General features: G+C 44.6%; 1 protein-coding gene across 2 annotated transcripts; it reads right to left on the bottom strand.

The window, feature by feature from the left end:
- Positions 1–2,859: 2,859 nt before the first annotated feature.
- On the bottom strand, positions 2,860–26,064 carry gpr161a (G protein-coupled receptor 161a). Of its 2 annotated transcripts, none has more exons than XM_055644651.1 (6): positions 25,931–26,064; positions 22,232–22,631; positions 18,830–19,554; positions 10,269–10,373; positions 6,186–6,308; positions 2,860–4,515 (listed from the first exon to the last, which is right to left on the bottom strand). In XM_055644651.1, the coding sequence occupies exons 1-6, from the start codon at positions 25,947–25,949 to the stop codon at positions 4,235–4,237; spliced, it is 1,653 nt and encodes a 550-aa protein (XP_055500626.1). In that variant the 5' UTR covers positions 25,950–26,064; the 3' UTR covers positions 2,860–4,234. The 2 variants fall into 2 exon arrangements, with proteins under 2 accessions (XP_055500626.1, XP_055500627.1); XM_055644652.1 differs by having other exon boundaries at positions 25,926–26,038.
- Positions 26,065–26,377: the final 313 nt, after the last annotated feature.

Here is a 26,377-nt window from a genome sequence, read left to right as displayed (position 1 = left end):
TACTGATTTAATTGTGAGTTGGTGCACCAACCAAAAATGACTTTCTAAGATAAATCTGTCAAAGGATTGTAAGTTCCAATGTAGGGTGTACAAAACACGGCCGTGAGCTTTTGGGAGAAGTTGGGTAGGATAGGACTTTACTCCTTGGAGCGCAGGAGGATGAGGGGTGATCTTTTAGAGGTGTACAAAATCGTGAGAGGAATAAATTGGATAAACGCAGTCTTTTACACAGAGTAGGGGAATCGATAACCAGAGGACACAGGTTTAAGGTATGGGGAGGAAAGATTTAACAGGAACCTGAGGGATAACTTTTTTTACACAAAAGGTGGCGGGTGTATGGAACGAGCTGCCGGAGGACATAGTGAGGGAGGTACTAGTGCAACATTTAGATAGATACATGGATAGTACAGGTGTAGAGGGATATGGGCCAAACGCAGGTAGGTGGGACTAGTGTAGATGTTGGTCGGCATGGGCAAGTTGGGCTGAAGGGCCTGTTTCCACACTGTATGACTGACTCTAAAATTGGAGTAACTAACTGTGTCACTTGAGTCTGTTCCACCATTCAACACGGTCATGACCAATCTGCAAGTGGACTGCGGTCCACTTTATTACCTTTCTCCTGGAATGTTAGAAAATCGGTCTCCCTCTGGACATCTATTTATTGATTCAACTTTGATTCAAGCAGAAAGAATGCCCAAGATCCCAATGCCCAACTACCCTCAGAAAGAAATTGCTGCTCCTCTGACTTAACCCTAAAGTCTGAAATTAAATTCCCTGATTTTAGATTTCCTGAACGTCTATCTTGTCAAACTCAATCTTCGGTTTCAATAAAATCAGATTAATTTAGTCTTTTTAGTTTAGAGATAGTGTGGAAACAGGCCCTTTGGCCCACTGAGTCCGTGCCGGCCAGCGATCCCTGCACACTCACACACCATGCCAATTAACAAACAAACCTGTACGTCTTTGGAGTGTGGGAGGAAACCAGAGATCCCGGAAAAAACCTACACGAGTCACAGCATCCGTAGTCAGTCGAACTCGGGTCTCTGGCGCTGTAAGGCAGTAACTCTACCGCTGCACCACTGTGCCGCCCCACGTCATTCTTCTAATCTCCACTGACTCTTGGACAAACTGACTCATTATTTCCTCCTTAGTCAACCCTTTCATCCCAGGCTTCAACCTTAGGGAACTTCACTGAAGCACCACCACTGAATGTTGAAATAGGATATTCCTACTTAAATAATAAAAAACAATTGTACTAGTAGTTCAAACAATACCTTCGGGAGTTTAACAAGTATTGGTTCCGACCCGAAATGTCACCCATCCTTTTTCTCCAGAGATGCTGCCTGACCACTGAGTTACTCTAGCACTTTATTTCTATCTTCAGTATAAGCTAACATCTGCAGTTCCATCCAACACATGCTTAATTTTATGTTTCATTCCCTTTGCCTTGTGTCCAAATTTGTGTCTTACCTTAAGAGTCAAAGTAATACCCCTGTCCCACTAGGAAACCTGAACGGAAACCTCTGGAGACTTTGTGCCCCACCCAAGATTTCCGTGTGGTTCTCGGAGGTTGCAGGTGGTTGCCGGAGGTTGCAGGTAGTGAAAGCAGGTGACAAAAACCTCTGGGAACCGCACGGAAACCTTGGGTGGGGCGCAAAGTCTCCAGAGGTTTCCGTTGTAGGACAGGGGCATAATGCAGCCAAATTACCAATTTCTTCCTTGCCGGATATAACATGCATTTTTGTTTTAAACACTTAGGTCCACTGAGATGTAATTAACGCTGATAATTTTCTAGGGTTGAAAAGGTAACATGGCAGAGGTGAATATACCGAGTACGACATAGCATTTAATCACTACACAGAATAGGTATTCCTCACATATGTATAACTCGGAGATTCAAGGGACTGCAAATGCTGAAATCTGGAGTGTTGTCGGTACTCAGCAGGTCAGACAGAATCTGTGGAGGGAATACCCGTCAGATCCCTTCCTAGTTGACACCTGAACTGCCGAGTCCCCCGACATTTTGTGTTTTACACGCAGTATAACTCTATCCTCTTTTGTTTTCTTATCTAATAATCTAAAGGCCCTGTCCCACTTCCCTGAGTTACTCACGAACTCTCCCGCGTTTTCCCCTTGATTCGAACTCGGGGAATGTCGGGTAATGTCCATTGCGAGCCCGTAGGAGTCCGTAGATGTTTCGTAGCGGCTCTTAATGCCAGCCATAGGAACTCGCGGCATCAGGGAAGTCGGAACATTTTTTCAACATGTTGACAAATGTCCACGAGTAAAAAGAATAGCCCCGAGTGCCTATGAACGGTTATTACTGTAATTCTCCGAGTTCAAATCAAGGGGAAAACTCGGGAGAATTTGTGAGTAACTCGGGAAAGTGGGACAGGGCCTTAATGCTATTAGCCAAGAACACTATTGCTCACAATAACATCATAGTAAACATTAATACTTATCCAGGTCACATCCTCCAGACACACACATCTACCTTTTCTCTGATCTGGTATTTTACCACTCTACGGAGCACTGACCCCAAAGACATTTAGAAAGGAGATGAGGAGGGATTTCTTTAGTCAGAGGGTGGTGAATTTGTGAAATTCATTGTGAAGGAAAACTGGAGGCCGTCAATGGATATGTCTAAGGTGGAGATTGACAGATTCTTGATTAGTATGGGTGTCAGGGGTTTTGGGGAGAAAGCAGGAGAATGAGGTTGAGAGGGAAAGATAGACCAGCCAAGATTGAATGACAGTGGTGGAGTAGACTCGATGGGCCGAATGGCCTAATTTTGCTCCTAGAACTCATGAAGTGTAAACATAGTAGGAGATCAAATCAGTCAAACCTATTTGAAACATAGACGTTAATATAACCAGGTCAGGTTTATTTTAATATAAAACATGGGAATGACATTTTGCCATTTGCTTTAACTTACAAATTCTTCAGTACATTTTTGTTTGACATACACAACTCAGGACATTTGTCGTCCAGAACATTTGTTAAAAATGTGACTGGCACATGGCTTAGAAATATGTGAACAATTGGCAGTGAGCATCTGCTAAACTGTACGTACACTTGCTATAATTGGAATGCAGAACCATTATGCTCAGTAATGAGTACTGTTGTTTTATCTTCTAACCCTGGTGGATCTTGCACATTTCCACAGGCCTCAAAACCTTTTTGGCATATATAAAAAATCAATACCTCACAAATCTTTTTAAAGAAAAATTAAGCAGTGCCTCTACTTCATCTATTTTGCCAGTAATGATTATAAAATAGTTTAGTTTATTATTGTCACATGGACTGAGGTACAGTGAAAGGCTTTTGTTGCATGCTATCTTTGACGGCAGCTGCAACAAAAGCTTTTCATAGCGTGTACATGTGACAATAATTAACCCAATTAAACTAATTTATAAACATCTCATTACAGGCATTTAAAACAGCAACCCTGTTTGCCCCATGTGTTTGTTAAACTGGAATCAACTCTTTAAGATGAAACTCTGGAGAAACTGTACTTGTCCATTTTAAAGAATCACAGATTGATGTGTTCCTTGCTTCTTGCCAGCACCCCAAACTTAACTATCAACAAAGAACTGCAGATGCTGGTTAGCAAAAAAAGTACACAAAGCGCTGGAATAACTTAGCGGGACAGGCAGCATCTCCAGAGAACATGGATAGGTGACATTTCAGGTCTCTTCAGTCCGAGTCTGAAGATGGGTCCCATCCTGAAATGTCACCTATCTATGTTCTGCAAAGAAACTGCCCGACTTTCGATATCATTTTTGTTTAGAACATACAGATTGAGTTTCTAGCTGCGGTATCAGCCCGTTTTCAATTACTCGACTTACTTTCATTTAAAAACCTGCTAACTAGCTGCCTGTGTTCACCCCCAAAAAAGCAGGTGCTGACACCACTATCAACTGACCAGAAGGAAATAGATTTATTTTCTCAAAGCAGCAATCGCGGCAAATATCCTCTGGGAGTAACGAACATTTCATTCTGTATGTCACTACAAGCCAAATTATTAGCAATAACTAGAGCATGGGCTGAGATGTCAACCTTTTTGGCTTCTCCCATTTTTATATCTTTCTACACCTTGAATCAGTCACCTATAATTTTATACATCAATATTTGAATTATTGTACAACAAGGCATACTAGTAGATATTTTTAAGCCTCAGCCATGTAAGATGCTAGAGAAAAATGTAATGTCTCTTTTACATTGCACGTTTGCTTCAATCCTCTGCGGTATTCTCTTCTTCCGTGCCATCATTAACAATTCCTTCATCGATACTCGCCAGCCTCAGTCTCTGATCTGCAGTAATTTTGTTTCCTTTGCTCACACCTCCAGGTACTGTTTTAATAACACTGAACAAATCTCCAGTCAAACCACTCTCCCCAAAGAGGCTAATTTTGGCATCAGTCTCGATGGCTTTGGCCAAGCTGGCAGCAAAATTGTCCAGCGTTTTGTGAACATCTGCTTTGATTTGCAGGACTGAAGAATGGTCAACCTCCTCTGCAAAGGGAATGAACAAAATATGATTACAAAATACTATTCACCAAAGTTTAATCTAGAATTGTTTTAGCTGCTAATTTTCTCCTCTTCCTCAAAGCCCAACTGCAATATTTTTCCAATATACTGGGCACTTTTTGTTGCAGGCACAAGTAGCTGCAGATGTTGTTTGTTTTTTTTTTTAAAAGACACAAAAGTGCTGGAGTGACTCAGACAGCATCCCTGGAGAACGTGAATAGGTGACGTTTCGGGTTGGGACCGTTCTTCAGACTGATTATAAAGGGGGAATGGGCAGGACAAGGAATAGATGGACACAGGTGGGGGGGGGGGGGGGTGAATAAGCAGATGGTTGGACAGTCAGAGATAAAAAAGACTAAAGGTGAGGTGAGGAAGATGCCTGCATTTGGCCCATATCCTTCTAAACCTTTCCCATCCATGTACCTGTCCAATTGTGTTTTAAATGTTGCTATAGTACATGCCTGAACTACCTCTTGACAGCTCGTTCCATACACATATCTCGCTCTGAGTGAAAACGTTGCCCCTCAGGTTGCTATTGAATTTTTCCTCTCTCACCTTAAACCTATGTATTTTGGTTCTTGATTCCCCCACTCTGTGTAAAAGACTATTCATCCACCTTATCAATTCTCCTTATAATCTTATACACCTCTAAGATCACCCCTCAGACTCCTGCAATCGAAGGAATAAATTCCTAGCCTGCCCAAGCGCAAGCCACCGAGTCCTGGCAACATCCTTGTAATTCTTTTCTCCACTCGTTCCAGCTTAACAACGTTCTTCCTTTAGTAGGATAACCAACATTGAACACACAACCCAAAATGCAGCCTCACGAACGTGTTGTACAACTGTAACATAACAGGCCAATGTCTATACTTAATACCCTGACTGACTACAGCACCTTGTGTCCAACTTTGGTATAAACCAGCATCTGCAGTTCCTTCCTACATTCCTACGATACTCCCCAAGGCCCTGCCATTCACTGTGAATGTGCTGCCCTGATTTAACATCCCAAAATGCAACATCTCTCACTTATTTAAACTCCTTCACAATTCCTCAGGCCACTTGCCCAATTGATCAAGACCCTGCCTTAATTTTTGATAACTTTCGCCATCTATGACACCACACATGTTGGTGTCATGTATATGCAGGGAATGGAGGGATATGGAGCATATGCAGGCAGAGGAAATTAGCTTCACGTTTAGTTTGGAGATACAGTGTGAATACAGGCCCGCTGGGCCCTTCCAAGTCTACTCTGACCAATACTCAGTCGTACACGCATTCTATCCTACACCCTGGAGATAATTTTACAGAAGCCAATTAACCCACACCATCACAGGGAGAACATGCAAACTCTGTACAGGCAGCACCCGTAGTCAGGATCAAACCTGGGTCTCCGGCGCTGCAAGGCAGCAACTCTACCGCTGAGAATGTGCAAACTCCACACAGACAGCATCAGAGGTCAGTTTCGAACCTGGGTCTCTGGAGCTGCAAGGCAGTGTCTCGAGCTGCTGCTCCACTGTGCTGCCCCCCCCCCCCCCCCCCCCCCCCCCCATGGTCAGCACGGACACTGAAGGCAGAAGGGCCTGTTGCTGTGCTGTACATTCTATGTAAACCATTAAAGGAAGAATCTCAGGAAAGAAAAAGACTTCCATCAATACCTTGTGGTTCTGGGAGCTCACCAATCGTCGCGGAACTCCGCCGCCTAGGGTTGGGGTAGTTATTGTGGTACGAATAATGACTTCCATCTGAATTGAAATCTTCCAATAACATGACATCAGTTCCTGAAACAAGGTTTGTAAAAAAAGTATAAATAAGTTTTGTGGACACCAGGCCAAAGCTTTCTGTGAATTAAGTATCCAAATAGATTTAAAGCACGCACAATAAATTTCCACTTCTTAGAAATCAGTTCCATCATTTACTTTGTTCAGTTCATTGATCTCGTATCTTCTCGAGAGGAAAACATGGTGATCATAGAATCCCACGGAACATTAATATTGTTTTGAGGCCTTTCTTTCAAGCGGATTGAGAAGAATTTGCTGGCTGTGTAAGGAATGTGGGCTGGGGATTACTGTGGTACAACAGCGGTTTTCTGCTGAAACAGACAGCCAGACTCTAAATTTCGAACAGAATCAAAGGACTGCACTCAGAAAGTGCAGGCACTGTGTTGGTACTGCAATGGATTGCCAACATACAGTGCATTCAGAAAGTATTCAGACCCCTTCGATTTTTCCACATTTTGTTACGTTACAGCCGTATTTTAAAATGGATTAAATTCTTTTTTTTTTATCATCAATCTACACACAATACCCCAGAATGAAGAAGCAAAAACAGGTGTTTCCTTTGATTATCCTTGAGATATTTCTACAACTTGATTGGAATCCACCAGTTGATTGATTGGACATGATTTGGAAAGGCTCACACCTGTCTATATAAGGTCCCACAGTTGACAGTGCGTGTCAGAGCAAAAACCAAGCCATGAAGACGAAGGAATTGTCCGTAGACCTCCGAGACAGGATTGTGTCGAGACACAGATCTGGGGAAGGGTATAAAACAATTTCTACAGCGTTGCAGGTCCCGAAGAGCACAGTGGTCTCCGTCGTTCTTAAATGGAAGAACTTTGGAACCACCAGGACTCTTCATAGAGCTGGCCGCCCGGCCAAGCTGAGCAATCGGGGGAGAAGGGCCTTGGGAGGTAACCAGGGAGGTAACCAAGAACCCGATGGTCAGTCTGACAGAGCTCCACACAGTTCCTATGTGGAGATGGGAGAACTTTCCAGAAGGACAACTATATCTGCAGCACTCCACCAATCAGGTCTTTATGGTACAGTGGCCAGACGGAAGCCACTCCTCAGTAAAAGGCACATGACAGCCCGCTTGGTGTTTGCCAAAAGGGTTGTTTTCTCTGGTGCTCTGGTCTGATGAAACCAAGATTGAACTCTTTGGCCTGAATGCCAAGCATCATGTCTAGAGGAAACCTGGCACCGCTCATCACCTGGCCAATACCATACCTACAGTGAAGCATGGCGGTGGCAGCATCATGCTGTGGGGATGTTTTTCAGCGGCAGGAACTGGGAGACTAGTCAGGATCAAGGGAAAGATGACGGAGCAAAGGATAGAGATCCTTGATGGAAAATTGCTCCAAAGCATCCTGGACCTCAGACTGGGGTGAACCAACAGGACAACAACCCTAAGCACACAGCTAAGACCACGCAGGAGTGGCTTCATGACAAGTCTGTGAATGTCCTTGAGTGGCCCAGCCAGAGCCCGGACTAGAACCCTAGATTGAACATCTCTGGAGGGAACTGAAAATAGCTGTGCATCGACGCTCCCCATCCAACCTGACAGAGCTTGAGAGGATCTGCAGAGAAGAATGGGAGAAATTACCCAAATACAGGTGTGCCAAGCTTGTAGCGTCATACCCAAGAAGACTTGAGGCTGTAATCGCTGCCAAAGGTGCCTCAACTGAGTAAAGGGTCTGAATACTTATGTAAATGTGATATTTTAGTTATTTCTTTTAATTACTTTGCAAACATTTCTAAACACCTGTTTTCACTTTTTTTATTTTGGGGTATTGTGTGTGGATTGACGATAACAAAAATGAATTTAATCAATTTTAGAATAAGATTGTAACGTAACAAAATGTGGAAAAAGTGAAGGTGTCTGAATACTTTCTCATTGTAAGCACTGTAGATTGATAGGACTTTGCCTTGCCTAAATGTTGTGCCCTTTATCCTGTATCTGTGCACTGTCAATGGTTTGATTGTAATCATGTATAGTCTTTTCTTTGACTGGATAGCACGCAACAATATATTTTCACTGTACCTCGCTACACGTGACAATAATAAACTTAACTAGATACCGTAGAGGCATTTAAGAGGCTCTTGGAGAAGCATGTGGATATGCAAGGTTTGGAGGGATATGGATCACACGCGGGCAAAGGAGATTAGATTAATTTGGCAACATGTTCGGCACAGACATTGTGGGCTGAAGGGCCTGTTCTTGTGCTGTACTGTCCTATGCTTTGTGATACTGGCTCAGTTTTTCTCTTCAATAGCACACTCTGCCTTGCCAACCTCGTACAACCTTACATTTCACAACCTTTATGTTCCATGGTTCAGATTCTCTCTCACGCACACACCACCAAGAATGACAGCTTACAACTTCACTGAATGATTCCCTTTGACCTATCTTTCCCTCCCCAACCCTCTCTGCAACTTAATACAAGGGGCCAGCAACTGTAGTTCCTTTTTATTACATACAAAGAGGATTAGTTAAACTTGACATCATGTCTGGCACGGACATTGTGGGCCAAAGGGCCTGTTCCTGTGCTGTACTGCTCTATGTTCCAGATTAAAATCTGGAGAAGATCTGGATTCACAACCGTAAGCATTATAATTTGAAACATTATTTGTGAGCCCTTTATTAACATGAACTTTCCAGGAACCGGGGTGACATCGCATCAATTTAGACTAAACCTTGGAAGCAAAAACACAACAAATCACTCCACTTAAAACAAAGCTATTGTTTTGTGGGAATCTACGATCACCATTTTTCTCTCAGGAAGACACGAGGTTAATAAATTGAATAAAGTTAAGGACGGCACAGTGGCGTAGTGGTAGAGTTGCTGCCTTACAGCACCGGAGATCCAAACTACAGGTGCTGTCTGTGCGTATGTTGTACGTTCTCCCTGTAACCACATGGGTTTCCTCCAGGTACTCTGGCTTCCTCCCACACTGCAAAGACGTGGGTTTGTAGGTTAATTGGCTTCGGTAAAAATTGTAAATTGGCCCTAGTGTGTAGGATAATGCTAGTGTACGGGATCGCTGGTCGGCGCGGACTTGGTGGCCCGAAGGGCCCGGTTCTGCACTGTATCTCTAACTAAACTATGTTTTGTTTTGTGTTGCCTTGAAATCTATCTTCAAAATAAAGAATGAAGCGAGCACTTTGCATAGTAGATCTCTTTTAATGTTCCAACTAGTCAAGACTTACACATTGCAAAATATATCAGATTCAACCAGTGTTTCTTTTTTGGTGATAGTGCGGTGTACCAGCAGCTCAAAATAGTTAAACATCATCATTTCATCTTCCAGCCAAAAGACATATATTTATTAAAGGTGTGTAAAACACCTTTTTGTTACGTTACTTTACTTTAACGAGACAGTGTGGAAACAGGTCCTTCAGACCAGACTCCGCACCGACCAGTGATCGCCCCGTACACCAAAACTATCCTACATACTAGGGACAACATATAATTTATGGAAGCCAATTAACCTTGAAAATTGCACGTCTTTGGTGGAGGAAACCCACACGGTTACAGGGAGAACGTACAAACTGTATAGACAGCACCCATAGTCAGGATCGACCTAGGGTCTCTGTCGCTGTAAGGCAGCAACTCTACCACTGCACCACAGGGCCGCTCAATTTGGCTACAATGAAAGCAGAGGGTTCAAGCCATCTCAGAAACAAAGCAATGGTCAGCTATTGCATGTTCCAACATAGCAGCAGCCACTGGATTGAGACACTGCGTGATTCTGGACATATAGTCGTTATACATTCACATAGGTCCGTTAAAATGAACAAACCACATTTTGGATACCGTTTTGTCCAACAAAACTCAAATGACAAAACTTAAGATTTTAATGAAAACCATGTTGAAACTGGTTTTGGAGAGTGGTGCATTTTGATACACATAATATGTACATCGCGTGGGCTGTATCCTGCCAAGTGCCAAGATTGATTACCTGAGTCCTGAGAGAAGCTAAACCCTGTGTCCCCAGTACTGCTGCTGTGACCTAGTGATTGTCCACCAGCCATCAGGGCTGTGAGATGAGGAGACAGCCCCAAATCTGTAAAAAAGAAAACCACAACAAGTTACATTCATTCCTTCCATTTCCAGAGATGATTTTTTTAATCAAATATTTACTGCATGCACTCAATCCACTGTATAATCATTCCTAAAACTATCTTCATTTGCTCAGACACTAAGTGCTGGAGTAATTCAACGGGCCAGGCAGCATCTCTGGAGAACATGGATATGTAACGTTTCGGGTCGGGACTCTACTTCATTCTGAAAAGGGGTCCCAGCCCCAATTGTCACCTATCCAAGTTAGTCTGAAGAAGTGTCCCGACTCGAAAAGTCGCCTATCCATGTTAAAGTCTGAAGAAGGTCTGAACCCGAAACATCACTTATCCACATTCTCCACGGATGTTGCCTGACCCGCTGAGATATTCCAGCACTTTGCGTCTTTTTATTTTGTAAACCAGCATCTGCAGTTCCTTGTTTCTTCATTTATTCAAAAATTCGGTGTAGCTAGAGTGACATCAACAAGGGTGTACCATTTTTGAAAAGCCACAAAGGCTAGAATCTTAACAACACTTCATTTTACCAAGTTAGATCATTGGCATTACTCCACCTCCTCACTATCCAATATTCCTCCCACTTCCATGTCTAGTCCAAAACAAAGCTCCTATAATTGTTAGTTATCCATTTGGTTTATTTTTCTTAGCAATTCCATGTTCTTAAATAGGAGATCGATTCCTGTTTATCAGGTAGAGTGTTATATTCACTCTATCCCCATATTAAAAATCCCGTGCTACCTAAATGGTTGGTACAGTGAACATTTTGGTCAATAAGATGACACAGATCACTGGAACATATAGAAAACTAGAAGGAAAGGAAATTATGAAATACTTGCGACACTCAACACCCACAAGTTTCCCCAAGGACCAGTTCATAAAACAATGAGCTCATCCACAACTCCACTGCCTGTCTTCTAATTTATATCAGAACCTTGCTCACCAACTAGCAATTCCCATTTAAATGGAGTTTCAATTTTAGAGCATGCGTTGTGGGGCAGCACAGTGGGACACTGGGTAGATGCGCTACCTCGCATTGCCAGAGACTCCGGTTCGTTCCTGACTTCAGGTGCTGTCTGTGTGGAGACTGCATATTCGTGAGTTTCCTCCAGGTGCTCCGGTTTCCTCCCAAGTCCAAAAGACGTGCGGGTTTACAGGCCAATACAATACAATACCGTTTATTGTTATTTGAACCTCAAATGAAGTTCAAACAAATTTGGTTTCTGCAGTCATACAAGAAAAAAAACCAAGACACACAATTAACACAAACATCCATCACAGTGAATCTCCTCCTCACTGTGATGGAAGGCAAAGTCATTGTCTCTCCCCTGTTTTCCATTCTTCTCCCGATGTTAAAGCCCCCGGCGGGCGATGGCAAGTCCCGCGGTCGTTAAAGCCGCGCCGGATGACTCAAGGGGTCCAAATGACAATTAAATTGAATCTTGAATCTTGATGCAAGGCCCCGTTCCGGGTCGTTTTCAACCCCGCAATTCGGGAGGGAGAAGTTGCCATTGCAGGAGCTCCGAAAAGCGGTCTCCCACCAGGGACCCACGAGCTCCCGATGTCACCGTCCACCGGACCTGCGGCTGGAGCCTCCGAAGCTCCGTTGTCGGACCGCAGCAGCGCACCACCACAGCTCTCAACGTTCCGAAGCCGGCCAGCCCCACGATGGTGAGTCCGCAGGCTCCGCGACTGAAGCCTCCAGGTCGTTCCGGTTGGAGGCCGCTCCACCGTGCTAGGCCCCAACGACAACGGAGACCCGACAGGGAAAAGGTCGGGTCCCCCGTACAGGGAAGAGATTTTAAAGTTTCACCCGCCCCCCACATATACACAGCTAAAAACAAAATATAAACTACAACCAAACTATACACTCAACAAGACAAAAATTAAAAAAAACACAGACCGACTGCAGAGGCCGCTGCCGCGAGGCGCCGCCATCTGATTGGCCTCTGTAAATTACCCCTAGTGTGTAGAGAGTGGATGCGAAAGTGGGATAACATCGAACTCGAGTGAAAGACCGAACGATGGTCCGCGTGGAGTCGATGGGCCAAAAGACCTTTTCGACCTGAAATTTTCAATCAATCAATTGTGAGCTCCACCGGCTTCGAGTTAAAACGCGTTTGCTTAACTCTACCCTCAAGGGAGCCAAGATTTATTATCGTGCCTTCGGAAGTCTCAACTAAACCCCTCCACCTCTTTCCTTCAATAACTCCTATAGGGCACTTAAAAACTCAGCTCTGGGGCCAAACCTTAGGCCACAGTAGGGATAGTTTATTCCCAGCTGTTATTAGGCAACTGAACCATATTATTATCGACTAGAGAGTGGTCCTGACCTCCCATTTACCTCATTATAGACCCTCGGACTATTGGTATCCCTTCATTATCACCTCTTCCCCAGCCAACAATGGGCCTGATTTGTTCTGGCCTTTTCCTACCTCCAGCTCCCTCCCCTCTACTTTCAGTCTGAAGAGTTCCGACCCAAAACATCACTCATCCATTTTTTCCAAAGTTGCTGCTTGACCTGCAAAGTTACTCCAGCACTTTGTGTCTTATCCACTTTATCTGTACACTGTGATCAGCTGATTGTAATCATGTGACGGTCTTTCCACGTAATGGATAGCACGCAGCAAAAAAGCTTTTCACTGTACCTCGGTACACGTGACAATAAACTAAACTACATCCCACTACCGTGTGCCCATGGCAACATTTCTGAAATGGTGTTACTGTGTAAAATTCTCAATGTTTTTCTATGTTGCATGCAGAAATGTGGCTTCTCATTCAAAACAGACAGTAGGGCGTGTTTGAAATTTAGTTTTGGGGAGCATGGCTGGATTTACAGAACGCTGAACATTAATATTCTATTTTAGGATATTGTTTATTTTCATTTAACAGTTACAGCACGTGAATTCCTTTCATTCATACCCGAAGGCTTCCATTTTCAAATTTTCCACTTCAATATTTCTTTATGGTACCGTTTCCTAAATGTGGTTTTGTTCCCAAATGCAGCATTTTAAATACTACTGACAAATATACCACTCCATTCTATATTTTCCTTAGTCTCTGGGTTCCTCTCTCTCTAAGAAACTGAACAGAACCAGCTACATCAATAGTTGTGGTTCTGGGATGCCAGAACTAATGCCTTCCCGAGGTGTCATGGGCCTAACCTCAATGAAACACCAGTGATGGGAGTGGGCCCACTTGATAACCCCAATGATACAAGGCGTGTAGATGCCAGTGTTTTTGTTAACCCATCCCATGTAAAGGCACGTGGCATTGGGCTTGGCTTTCTTGGTTGAACATTTAGCTTGGGTGCTTGTTAACATGTAGTTCGCTTATTACTGAATATGGAGTTTGTTATTGTTCTATAGCTTAAGTGTGTACGAGTAGTTTAGAAACTACTTTGGCATTGGGATTGGCTTTCTTGGTTGAGCGCTTATCCTGGTGTTAGAGCACAGGTACTTTATGTATTAACAATAATGTGGCTGCAAGTTGTGAGCAAAGGTTTGGTCTCCTGGATCATGTGATTTACCTTCTCAAACCCTAAACACTTTCCTATATATTTTATAGATGTTAGTATTTACAGCAATAATATATGTATTGCTGAGGGATGTAGACAAAAGTGCTGGAGAAACTCAGCGGGTGCAGCAGCATCTAAGGAGCCAAGGAAATAGGCAACGTTTCGGGCCGAAACCCTTCTTCAGACTGCTGAGGGAGACCTGATTGGAGTATATAAAATTGTGAGAGGCATAGATAGGGTAGACAGTCAGAACCTTTTTCCCCAGGATGGTCAAAGACTAGAGGACATAGCTTTATTGTGAGAGGGGCAAGGTTTAAAGGAGATGTGCAGGGCACGTTTATTTCTACTCTGTGGGTAGTGGATGCCTGGAACACACTGCCGGGAGTGGTGGTGGTGGAGACAAATACAATAGGGGCATTTAAGAGACTTCAAGACAGGTAATATAACATTTCAGGTTCTATAACATTAAAATACACTTTGACTGGTACATGGCTAGGAAAGGTTTGGAGGGATATGGGCCAAATGCAGGCGGGTGGAACTAGGGTAGATGGGGCATCTTGGTCTGTGTGGGTAAGTTGTGCTGAAGGACCTGTTCCCATGTTGTATGACTCCAGATACATGGATGTGCAGGGAATGGAGGGATGTGGATAATGTGTAGGCAGAGGAGGTTAGTTTAACATGGTCCATGTTCAGCATGGACATTGTGGCCTGAAGGGCTTGTTCCTGTGCTGTACTTTTCCATGTTATAGATTTTATTAGTAACTTTGCAATATGGGACTGTTATATTTCATGGAAAATAACAGAAAATACATTTCATGTGACACACTAGGACTCAAATATGTATCTATCCCAATATAGGAACATAGAAAATAGGTGCAGGAGTAGGCCATTCGGCCCTTCGAGTCAGCACCGCCATTCACTATATTATCTTTGTTAATCTTCCAAAATCAGTATCCCGTTTCTGCTTTCTCTCCATAACCCTTGATTCCGTTAGTCCTAAGAGCTTTATCCAGTGAATTGTCTTAAATAGCCTCCCCTTATTCTTAATGTGACCTCTGGTTCTGGACTCCCCCAACATCAGGAACATTATATGATTCAATGCATGATAAAGAGGGGGTAGGTGAAAAATTGTCTTGCTTGGGGACCTGAAATTCTTTCAGATGCAATGATGGTTTATCCAGCAACTTGCCAACATTACAAAATCTGCAATTATATATAAATTTACAAACAACAGCTGTTCTGTTGGAAATTTGCAAAAGTTATATTTGCTGCAGTTGTCTCAGCAATAATTGCCTGGGGCTAATGCATGTTTTGGGGCAAAGTAGAACACAATTTACTCCACACCTCACCACGAGAAACCCAGATTTAGTATGTGTCACACCACCAGCAGGTGTACACTGCCCTCCTAGATGGTGTTCCAGGGAGAATTAAAAGTACATTTTAAACAAACCCATTAGAATCAAAATCAGAGTAGGGGCAGGCAAAGTAAAAATGTTCAGGGTCTCAAAATTAGCGATGCAGGAATTTGTTCTCAACATCCCAAAGATGTGTGGTTTTCTAGGTTTTACCAGGTTTAAATGTTTTATAATTTGTAATGTTTGTAGGTTAATTGCCGCTAATGTGTAGGGGGTGAATGAGGAATTGGGAAAACATCGAACTGGTGTGACCAGGTGATCAATGATCTGCCTGATACAGTGGGCTGGCAGGCCACAGGAGATATACAGGCCACAGGAGCCTATAACAACATATAAAAGACATTGCGACATGGTCATGGATAGGATAGGTTTGGAGGGATTTGGGCCAAATGCAGGCAGGTGGGACTAGTGTAGATGGGGCATCTTGGTCGGCATGGGAAAGTTGGGCCGAAGGGCCTGTTTCTGTGCTGTATGACCATGTGCAGCAACATGAGGGCCTGAGCTGTAGGGAGAGGTTGGGCTAGGACTTTATTCCTCGGAGTGTAGGAGGATGAATAGTGAACTTATAGTGTATAAAATCATGGGGGGACAGATAGGGTGAATGCACAGAGTCTTTTACTCAGAGTTGAGGAATCAAAAACTAGAGGACATAGGTTTAAGATAAGAGGGACAACATTTAATAGGAACCCGAGGAGCAACATTTTTATGCAGAGGATGAGCTGCCAGAGGAAGTGGTTGTGGCAAGTACTATAACAGCATTTAAACGACATTTGAACAGGTACATGAAGAGGAAAGGTTTAGAGGGATATGGGCCAAACACACGCAGATGGGACTAGTGTAGATGGGGCACCTTGGTCGGCATGGACAAATTTGGTTGAAGGATCTGTTTCCGTACGTATGTCATTGACTCACTAAAGCTATGCACTGATTCTAACGCATTCAGTATAGTGCTGCCTGATTCATGATGTTGTCAGCAGGACATATGCCATCAAAACAGATAAACCACAAGATAGCCATATGGTGTCTCCTGAGAGAGAGCTGCTTCTCATTATGGAACACATTCTGCTTATGCTTCCAAAGCATGGCAGCAGCAAAAGGTTTGGGGCCATCTTGTGTAAAGCATATGGCTAAATATGAAGTGCAAATACACTGAGTACTGTGAAGGATTGAAAGATACAGCATGGAATCAAGCCCTTCGGATAAACGCTTAGAATTTACAGGTAGAGAAGCAGGTTAAGAAATGTTGCGGTGAGTTTTGGGTGTTGTCAGCTTACATTTAGACACCGGTAGTATGTTTTTAAGATTTTGATATTGAAGTTTGGAGATACAGCATGGAAGCAGGCCCTTCAACCCATCAAATCCATGCAGACCACCGATCACCCATTCACAATAGTTCTATCTCATCCCACTTTCACATCAACTCTCTACGCTCTAGGGGCAATTTACAGGGAGCCAATTAACCTACAAGACTGAACGCCTTTGGGATTTGGGAGGAAATCGGAGCACCCGGCAAAAACCCATGAGGTCACATGGAGAACGTGCAAATTCTACACACAGACAGCACCCGAGATCAGGATCAAACCCAAGTCTCTGGCGTTGTGAGGCAGCAACTCTACCATTTGCACCACTGTGTTGCCCCCTATGTTAACAATTTCTGTTTTAAAAGGCTCATGCAATTCCTAAATGAGTTAACAAGAGGGCCTGTATTCAGAAGCAATGGTCCTCCAGAATTCTGCTGCATATATATATATCTATATATATATATATATATACATACACATATATATATCTACACATACACACATATATATATACATATACACACACATATATATATATATATATATATATATATACATACACACACATATGTATATATATATATGTATTTATATATATATATACACATATATATATATACACACACACACATTTATATATATGTGTGTGTATATACATTTTACATACATACATACCTTTTAAACATTTAAACACACCTGAGCAATTAAAAACACCTGTGAAGCCATGTGTCCCAAACATTATGGTGCCCTGAAATGGGGGTATAAACACAGCTGTAATGTCTACATGGTGAAACCAAAAAGGTCAGTATTGGAATGGGAGGGGGAGTTAAAGTGTTTGGCAACTAGGAGATCATGTAGGCCAAGGCAGACTCCCCTTCATATTCCCATATCTTTCTTATGTAAGTATGTATGTATGTATGTATGTATGTATGTATGTATGTATGTATGTACTGATACAGCTGAAATATGCCCAATACCTCCATGGATAGCTGCTCTGTCAGAGCCGTGTTTCAGCCACACAACATCAGCCAGCAGGCAAGTCAGGAATCATACACCTCATTGAGCAAACAATACTTCTCAGCGACCTTCACCTCATCTCATTCCCTTTCAACTCATCCCTGGGCCATCAACACCATCCTTCACCCTAAATCTGGATGTCACAACTGCTCTGAATGTAGAATGAAGCTAATAAATGGCAAGCAGCAGTAACTCAAAGAAGATTTACATAATTAAAACGTCTGCAACGCTTCCAATGAAGCACATCTAATGTAAAAATCAGGCTAAACACAATGGCTGGTTGATTTTAATTTCCACAAAATCCATGGGAAATTGGCTAATGTATAAAGCTGGGGGAGCCTTAAAAAACAAGGTGAACATTTCCTGTGGAAACAATCTCATTCAGCAGAGGTACACAACATATTACTCTCATCACAGCCCTAATTATTTTTCAGCACCAATGTTCAAAAAATATTCCTAGTAGTTAGTTAAATACTGTACACAGTCCCATATATATATATATATATATATATATATGTGTGTGTGTGTGTGTGTGTGTGTGTGTGTGTGTATATATGTATATGTGTGTGTGTGTGTGTGTGTGTGTGTGTGTGTGTGTGTGTGTGTGTGTGTATTTTACATTTAATGTGAAAGCAGAAGACAATAATACTTTCCTAGTGCAGTCATCACTGTAAATACTGTTCACACTCCCAACAATATATATATATTATTTAAACACAACTAATGTGAGAAACCAAAAGGCAATAATAATATTTTCCTAGTGCAGCCATTCCTGTAAATGCATTACACATTTCCAAAAGTATATATACATATAATTTAAACACAACTAATGTGAGAAAGCAGCAGCAGGCAATAACATGTTCCTAGTGTGCAGACACTGTAAATACCGTGTACACTCCCAAATATAGATATAATTTAAACACAACCAATGTCAGAAAGCAGAAGTCAATAATAATATCCTCCTAGTGTAGTCTTCCCTGTAAATGCTGTACCCACCCACCACCAAAAAATATAATTTAAGCACAACTAATGTGGGAATGCAGCAGGCAATAATGTTTTCCTATTATGGCCACATGTAAACATTGTACAGGCTCCCTAAATAAATATAATTTTAATACAACTAATGTGAAAAAGCAAAAGGCAATGATATTTCCCTAGGTGCAGTCACTGTGAATACTGTGCACGCTCTCTGTTACCTGTGATGCGACTGGAGATGCTGAATAGTCTGGAAGTGCGCTGACGCTGAACAAATGAATCCCTGTAGTATCTGTCCCCAAAGCACATCCCTAGCAGCTCCTTGCGTACCGTTTTGTTCCACAGGCCATAGATGAGTGGATGACATATGGCGCTAGTAAAAGACAGCCAGGTTACCAGTGTCTCCAGCCCTGGAGTCACACTACCGATACCATAAAGTGCCTCGGTGCTAATGATGATCATGTAAGGGGCCCACGTGACGACAAAGGCTCCAATCACAATCACAATAGTCGTCAGGGCTTTGCACTGATTGGCAGAGTAGACAATATTATTGCTGCCGTTCTTTCTGCTTCCCGACGACGAGGTAGAGGAGTTTGAATTTTTTCTTCTGTCCTTGTCCGTTCCCTCTTGCACCACGACGATAGTTCCGCAGTGAACCTTCCGTGCTTTCAGCCGGGCCACGCGAAATATAAACCCGTAGCAAGTGACCATGGCCAGGAACGGCAGCAGTCCGCACCATATCTGCCAAAAGACAGTGTAGCTCACTCCTTTGTGCCAGGCAGCCGTGCAGATCCACTTGAACTGGTCAAACTCGAAGGCCGACCAGCCAAAGAGAGGAGGAAGGCAGCCGATGAGAGAGTGCAGCCAAATGTAGGTAATCACTAGCACTGCCCGGTTTCCAGTTATTTTCATAGGATATACCATCGGGTAAACAACAGCGTAGTACCTGCGGAAATCAGAAACATCTTAGCCTCGTGCAACAGCCCAACTCTCAATATCACCATAATTGTCGTCTGCATTAACAGTTGCTGTTTATGCAGTTAAACTGCACACCAGGGGCAATTATGCAGAGGGCTAATTAACCTACAAACCGGCACTTCATTACGATATGGGAGGAAACTGACACGGTCGCAGGGAGAATGTGCAAACTCCACACACACACACACGCACGCACGCACGCACCACCTGAGGTCTGGATCAAGCCCAGGTCTCTGGCAATGTGAGGCAGCAGCTCTACCAGCTGCACCACTATACCGTCCAAGGTTCAAGTTATTATTCATGGAATAACTCCTCAAATTCCCCTCAGGCGATCCAGCTGCATGTCCTGTCCACATCCTACCTGCCACTGCATCCTCTGATCAGTCCTCCTCACGTGGAGCATAGGACAGTGTAGCACGGGTAAAGGCCCTTCGGCCCACAACGTCCATGCTGAACATGATACCATGTTAATACCATTCCTCGCATATCCATGTGCCCATCTAAAAGCTGCTTAAACGCCACTATCGTATCCGCCTCCACCACTACATCTTTGATTCAAAGGCAACTCAATTCCTGTGATATGCTGACATAGAACGCAGAACAGTCCAGTGCAAGAACAGGCCCTTTGGCCACAATGTCTGTGCCAACCATGATGCCAAGTTAAACTAATCTCCTCTGCCCGCTTGTGATCCATATCCCCCATTCCCTGCATATCCACGTGCCTATCTAAAAGTCTCTTAAATGCCACTATCATATCTGCCTCCACCACCACCCCTTGCAGCACGTTCCAGGCACACACCACCATCCCTGCAAAAAAAAACAAAAACAAAAAACTTTCCTCGCACGTCGCCTTTATACTTTGGAAGTCTTTGGCATTTCCAACGTGGGAAAAAGGTTCTGACTGTTTACTCTATCCATGCCTCTCATAATTAAAAAAAACTTCTACCTGGTCTCTCCTCAGCCTCTGATTTCCCAGAGTAAACAATCCAAGTTTGTCCAATTTTTCCTTACAGCTAATACCTTCCAATCCTGGCAGCATTCGAGTAAACCTTCTTTAACCCATACATAGAAACATAGAAAATAGGTGCAGGAGTAGGCCATTCGGCCCTTCGAGTCTGCACCACCATTCGATATGATCATGGCTGATCATCCAACTCAGTATCCCATTCCTGCCTTCTCTCCATACCCCCTGGTCCCTTTAGCCACAAGGGCCACATCTAACTCCCTCTTAAATATAGCCAATGAACTGGCCACAACTACCTTCTGTGGCAGAGAATTCCACAGATTCACCACTCTCTGTGTAAAAAATGATTTCTCATCTCGGTCCTAAAAGACTTCCCTCTTATCCTTAAACTGTGACCCCTAGTTCTGGACTCCCCAACATCGGGATTAATCTTCCTGCATCTAGAATTTTGTACGTTTCTATAAGGTCCCCCCTCAATCTTCTAAATTCTAGCGTGTACAAGCTGAGTCTATCCAGCCTTTCTTCATATGAAAGTCCTGCCATCCCAGGAATCAGTCTGATGTACAATGTGCCTTCTTTACCACTCTACCCGTGTTGCTGCTTCCAGTGAGCAATGGACTTGGACCCCAAGATCTCTCTGTACATCATTGCTGTTACGGGTCTTGCTATGAACTGTATAGTTTCCCTTACATCATACCTCCCAAAGTGCAACAACATACACTTGCTCGGATTAAACTCCATCTGCCATTCCTCTGCCCATTTCTTTAGTTGATCTTTACCCGCTGCATACTTTGACAGCCTTCCTCACAGTCCACACCATCATGATTCAATTATGAACTAATAATCCAGATCTCTTTTCAGAAGATAGACACAAAGTGCTGGAGTAACTGGAGTAACTGAGTGGGTCAGGCAGCATCTCTGGAGAAAGGGTCTGAAGAAGGGTTTTGGCTCGAAACCTTGCCTATTTCCTTCGCTCCATAGATGCTGCTGCACCCGCTGAGTTTCTCCAGCATTTTTGTCTACCTTCTCTGGTGAAAGGGGATGGGTAACGTTCATCAGGCCAAAACGTATTTTCCATATCAGCAGGAAATCTTCGTTAAAATATTATAACCACTAATTAGTTTGGTGCAATGCAAGTGAAATATTAAAGTGTGCTCTGTACTTAATGTTAAATATAAAATATTCAGCCTATCCATGAAAGTTCCTCATACCGTTTTACCATAGCACTCCCCCCCCCTCCCCAGGAAACCATCATCTGCAGTTCTTTGTTTCTACCAAAAAGATGGCACAGTGGTACAGCAGTAGAGTTGTTGCCTTACAGCGCCAGAGACCTGGCTTTGATCCAGACTTCAGGTGCTATCTGTGTTCTGTTTGTCTGTCTCCCTGTAACTGCCTGGGTTTTCTCCGGGTGCTCCAGTTTCCTCCCACATTCCAAAGACGTGTAGATTTGTAGGTTAATTGGCCGGTAAAAATTATAAATTGGCCCTAGTGTGTAGGATAGTGTTAGTGTATGGGGTGATCGCTGGTCGGTGTAGACTCGGTGGGCCATAGGGCCTGTTTCTGTGTTGTATATAGCTAAACCAAAACTAAACTAGTGTGAACAGGTGATCGCTGGTCGGCAGGCCGAAGGGTCTGTTTCCATATTGTGTCCTAAACTAAAGTAAACAAATCTAAGCCTTACCGGTCTATTGCGATGACACCGAGCGTCATCATACTGGCGGAGCTGATGAGCAGGCAGAGGAGAGCGGTGAAGCTGCACCACACCACCCCAAAGACCCATTCTTGCTTGATCGAGCTCGCCACAACGAAAGGCAGCACCAGGACGGAGAGCAGAAGGTTGGAGAGCGTCAAACTGAAGACAAACTTGTTGCTCGGAGTCAGCAGATAAGACTTCTTGTAGAGAGTTACGACGATCACCAGGTTCCCCAGGAAGACCAACGATGTGATCACAATGATGGCGACGGACGCGACAATATTGACTCCACTGTCCACGTGGGTCGTGCTGTTCCCACCTCCATTGACACTGGCGTTACACTTCATTGTGAGGGCGTGGAACACATATGTAATCGCATGTTGCAGTCCTGAACCAGACAGATAGAATTATTAATTCCATGAGGTTGTAAAGACACGTGTACATCGACACCACTCTGTCTAAATCTTTTGTTGAATAATGGGCCAGATATATAATTTCCCTACCTTGATTGACACACCAGCTTTCTCCAATAGTCATAGAACACAGTGGCGCAGCACTAGAGTGGCTGCCTCACAGCACCAGAGACCCAGGTTCGATCCTGACTATGGGTGCTCTCTGTACGGAGTTTGTACCTTCTCCCTGTGACTACACAGGATTTGTCTGTGTGCTCCTGTTTCCTCCCACACACTGAAGACGTGCAGGTTTGTAGGTTAACTGGCTTTTGTAAATTGCTACCAAGTGTGTAGGATGCAAAATTGAGATAACATAGAACTGGTGCAGGGGCGATCGCTGGTCAGACTCGATGGGCAGAAGGGCCTGTTTCCACACTCTATCTCTAAACTAAAAAAACTAAGCATAAAACAGTAGCACAGGAATGGGCCCTTTGGCCCACAATGCCCATGCTGAACATGTCGCGAAGAATATCACATAACTGCCTGTACATAATCCATATCTCTCCTTTCTCTGCATACCCATGTACCTATCTAATTCTCTAATTTTAAATAACTACCCAACAACCACTCCCTCTCCTTTATTCCCACTCTCTTCCCTGTCCCCCAATTGGATGTGCCCCCATTTCTCCCACTTTCCCACCCCCCTTTCCTCTTCCATCGATGTTCCTTCCACTGACTTTACACTTCATTCCTGTTCTTGCATTATCTGGCAGCCTTTTGTACTTTCATCTCTGGCCTTTATACATCCGTCAGCCAATCAAACCCTCCCTTACCTGTAACCACCTATCACTCGGTAAACCAGCAACTGCAGATCCTTGTGTCACTTGTATCTCTTGCCAGACTTTGGCCCACCCCCACTTGTCTTCCAGCTTTCTTCCCCCTACTACAATCATCCTGAAGGAGCTTCCCGACCCAAAATATCACCTTCAATGGTCTCCAGAGATGCTACCTGACCCGCTGAGTTTCTCCAGCACTTTGCGTCTTTTTTTAACCTATCAGCTTCGAGCTACAGTGTGGAAACAGGCCTTTCGGCCCACCAACTCCATCCAACAATCACTCGTACACTAGTTCCATCCTACACACTAGGGACAATTTTACAGAAGCCAATTAACCAACAAACAGTGTCAAAAGGAACTTCAGATGCTGGTCTATACCGATGATAGATACAAAGTGTTGGAGTAACTCAGCAGGCCAGGCAGCAACTTGAACCAACAAACCTGTACGTCTCTGAGATGTGAGTGGAAACTGGAGCAACCGAGCAAACCCCACGCTGTCACAGGGAAAATGTACAAACTCCAAATGGACAGCACCCTTAGTCAGAATCAAACCCGGGTCTCGGGCGCTGTGAGGCAGCAACTCTACCACTGCGCCACCGTGCCGCTCTATCTAAAACCCTCTTAAACACCACTTTCGTATTAAGAGTTTTGTACTGTTATTTTTACATAGTGTGCATGTTTTATTACAATTACAAGTTTAATTTTTTTAAGTTGATGAGCTGCGTGGGACATTTTAAAAATCAAGGGTCTCGTCCGGAAACGTCACCCATTCCTTCTCTCTAAAGATGCTGCCTGTCCCGCTGAGTTACTCCAGCTTTTTTGTCTATCTTCGGTTTAAACCAGCATCTGCAGTTCCTTCCTACATGTAAAAAAACAAGCCACTGGCCACTAGGGGGCGTGCACAGGTCAGGACAGGTTGGTTAACAAAAGGGGAATGACAAGAAAGTGGGGAATAAAGAATATACCTTTTTTTGCTTTTAAATTGTAAGCAGAATAGCATGATTTGTTCAGCTGTTTGTTTCCAAAGTTGCATTTCAGCCAGTCGAGATTGTTTAATTGTCACATGTAGCGGAATGGAACAATGAAATGTGTTCTTTTGTTCCCAGAGTTGCATTTGATGCACTTTTATCGCATGGCACTGCAGGGTGGAGCCGCCCGCCGCCAGCCGACTCGAATAGGGTTGTGGACCTCATCCCCCCCGCCCCAAAATAAGCCAGACTACTCGCCTCCTCAGCATTAAGCTGGAAAGAGTGCAGAGTTGCTTGGCATTGCCAGGACTCGGGGGTGTGAGCTAAAGGGAGAGGTTGGGCAGGCTAGGAATGCAGGGGGATGAGGGGTGATAAGAAGTGTATAAAAAGTCATGCGGGGAATAGATAAGGTGAATGTACAGTCTTTTTACCCAGAATAGGGGAATCAAAAACCAGAGGCACCGCTTTAAGGTAACAGGGGAAATACTTAATAGGAACCTGAGGGGCAACTTTTCACAGAGAGGGTGGTGGGTGCATGGAATGAGCTGCCAGAGAAGGTAATTGAGGCAGGTACTGTCACAACATTTAAAAGACATTTCGGCAGGTACATGGATATGATAGGTTTAGAGGGATATGGGCCAAATGGTGGTAAACGGGATTAGTTTGGAATCTTGGATGGGAATTCGGTCGGCATGGATGAGTTGGGCCGAAGGGCATGTTTCCACGCTGTGTGGCCGTGACTCCATTAAAGTTTGTCTTTCTTCGCCAATAATCGCGAAAGGCCATCAGTGGGAGCGATGGAATTGGATTTTGTTCCCCCTTGGAAACCTGCCTCTGTATCAGACCGGCCAAGGCACCCATCGCCCCTCCTGGAGTCCCCACCCCCACCCAGGGGTCTCTGCCAGTCACCCAGCACCCGAGACGTTGAGGCAGGGCGAGGAGTGAAGGGGGATAGAAGAGGGGGATTGGAGAGATGGAGGGGAAGGATAGGGGAAAGTGGAGAGAGGAGGGGGGATATGGAGAGAGGGAACGGGTAAGAGAAAGAGAGCAGGGAGAGTGGGGGTGAGAGAGTGGGGTGGAGGGAGTAAGGTGGAGGGGAGAGAGTGAGATAGGGGGCAAGTGAGTGCTGGGAGAGATAGAGGGGGGGGGGGTAGGGAGAGGGGGGGGGGGGGGAGGCAGGGTACAGGAGTGAGAGCGAGGGAGGGCAGGGCGCTACGCGGTGGGGAGAGAATGGGAGAAAGGAGGGGAGAGAGAGAGAGAAAGAGAGCATGGATAAGAAAGAATGGTGGAAGAGATTGAGGGAGGAGAGAGAGAGAGAGAGAAAGTGGGGAAGGGAGAGAGGGGGGTGGGGGGGAATGAGAGGGGGTGGGGGAGGAATGAGAGGGGGTGGGCACCGCTGTCTGAGCCGCGGTTGCAGTTTCCTTTGTCCGCACAGCTCAAACTTTCCCTCCCTCTCCCCCCGCGTCCCGTGGCCGCCCCGCCTCACCTCACCTCCCGGCTGCCGGCACATTGCCCGCTCCGCATGCCTCCCTCCCGCCGCCGTGCCCGGTGCCCGCTCTCCCTGGGCTCCGCTCCGTCCCCGTCCCCGCCGGCCGCGCCGCCCCGCTCCTTGCAATGGCGCCGGCTGGGGAGGCGGCTCTTCCCGCTGCCTGGGTGGTCCTGAGCCCAGAGTGAGCGCAGCCCTGCGCCCCTCCTCTCCCCTCTCCCTTCCCCCGCTCCCCTCCCGTCCTCTCTTCCCCCGTTCCTCTTCATACCTCCATTCCCATTCTCTCCCATCCTTTTCTTTCATTCCACTCCCCCATACTTTTCTTTCCTAACCCTTCCCGTCACCCACTCCCATCTCTCCCTCATCCCCTCCAGCCCTTTCCCAACATCTCCCCCTCACCCCCTACTGTCCTCTATCAATCCCCCATCCCCTTCCTATCCTCCTCCCATCCC

The sequence above is a fragment of the Leucoraja erinacea genome, chromosome 13, assembly GCF_028641065.1.
Source record: "Leucoraja erinacea ecotype New England chromosome 13, Leri_hhj_1, whole genome shotgun sequence".
Lineage (NCBI taxonomy): Eukaryota > Metazoa > Chordata > Chondrichthyes > Rajiformes > Rajidae > Leucoraja > Leucoraja erinaceus.
Note: the sequence above shows the minus strand (reverse complement) of the source record. Positions and strands in the feature narration are given on the sequence as shown.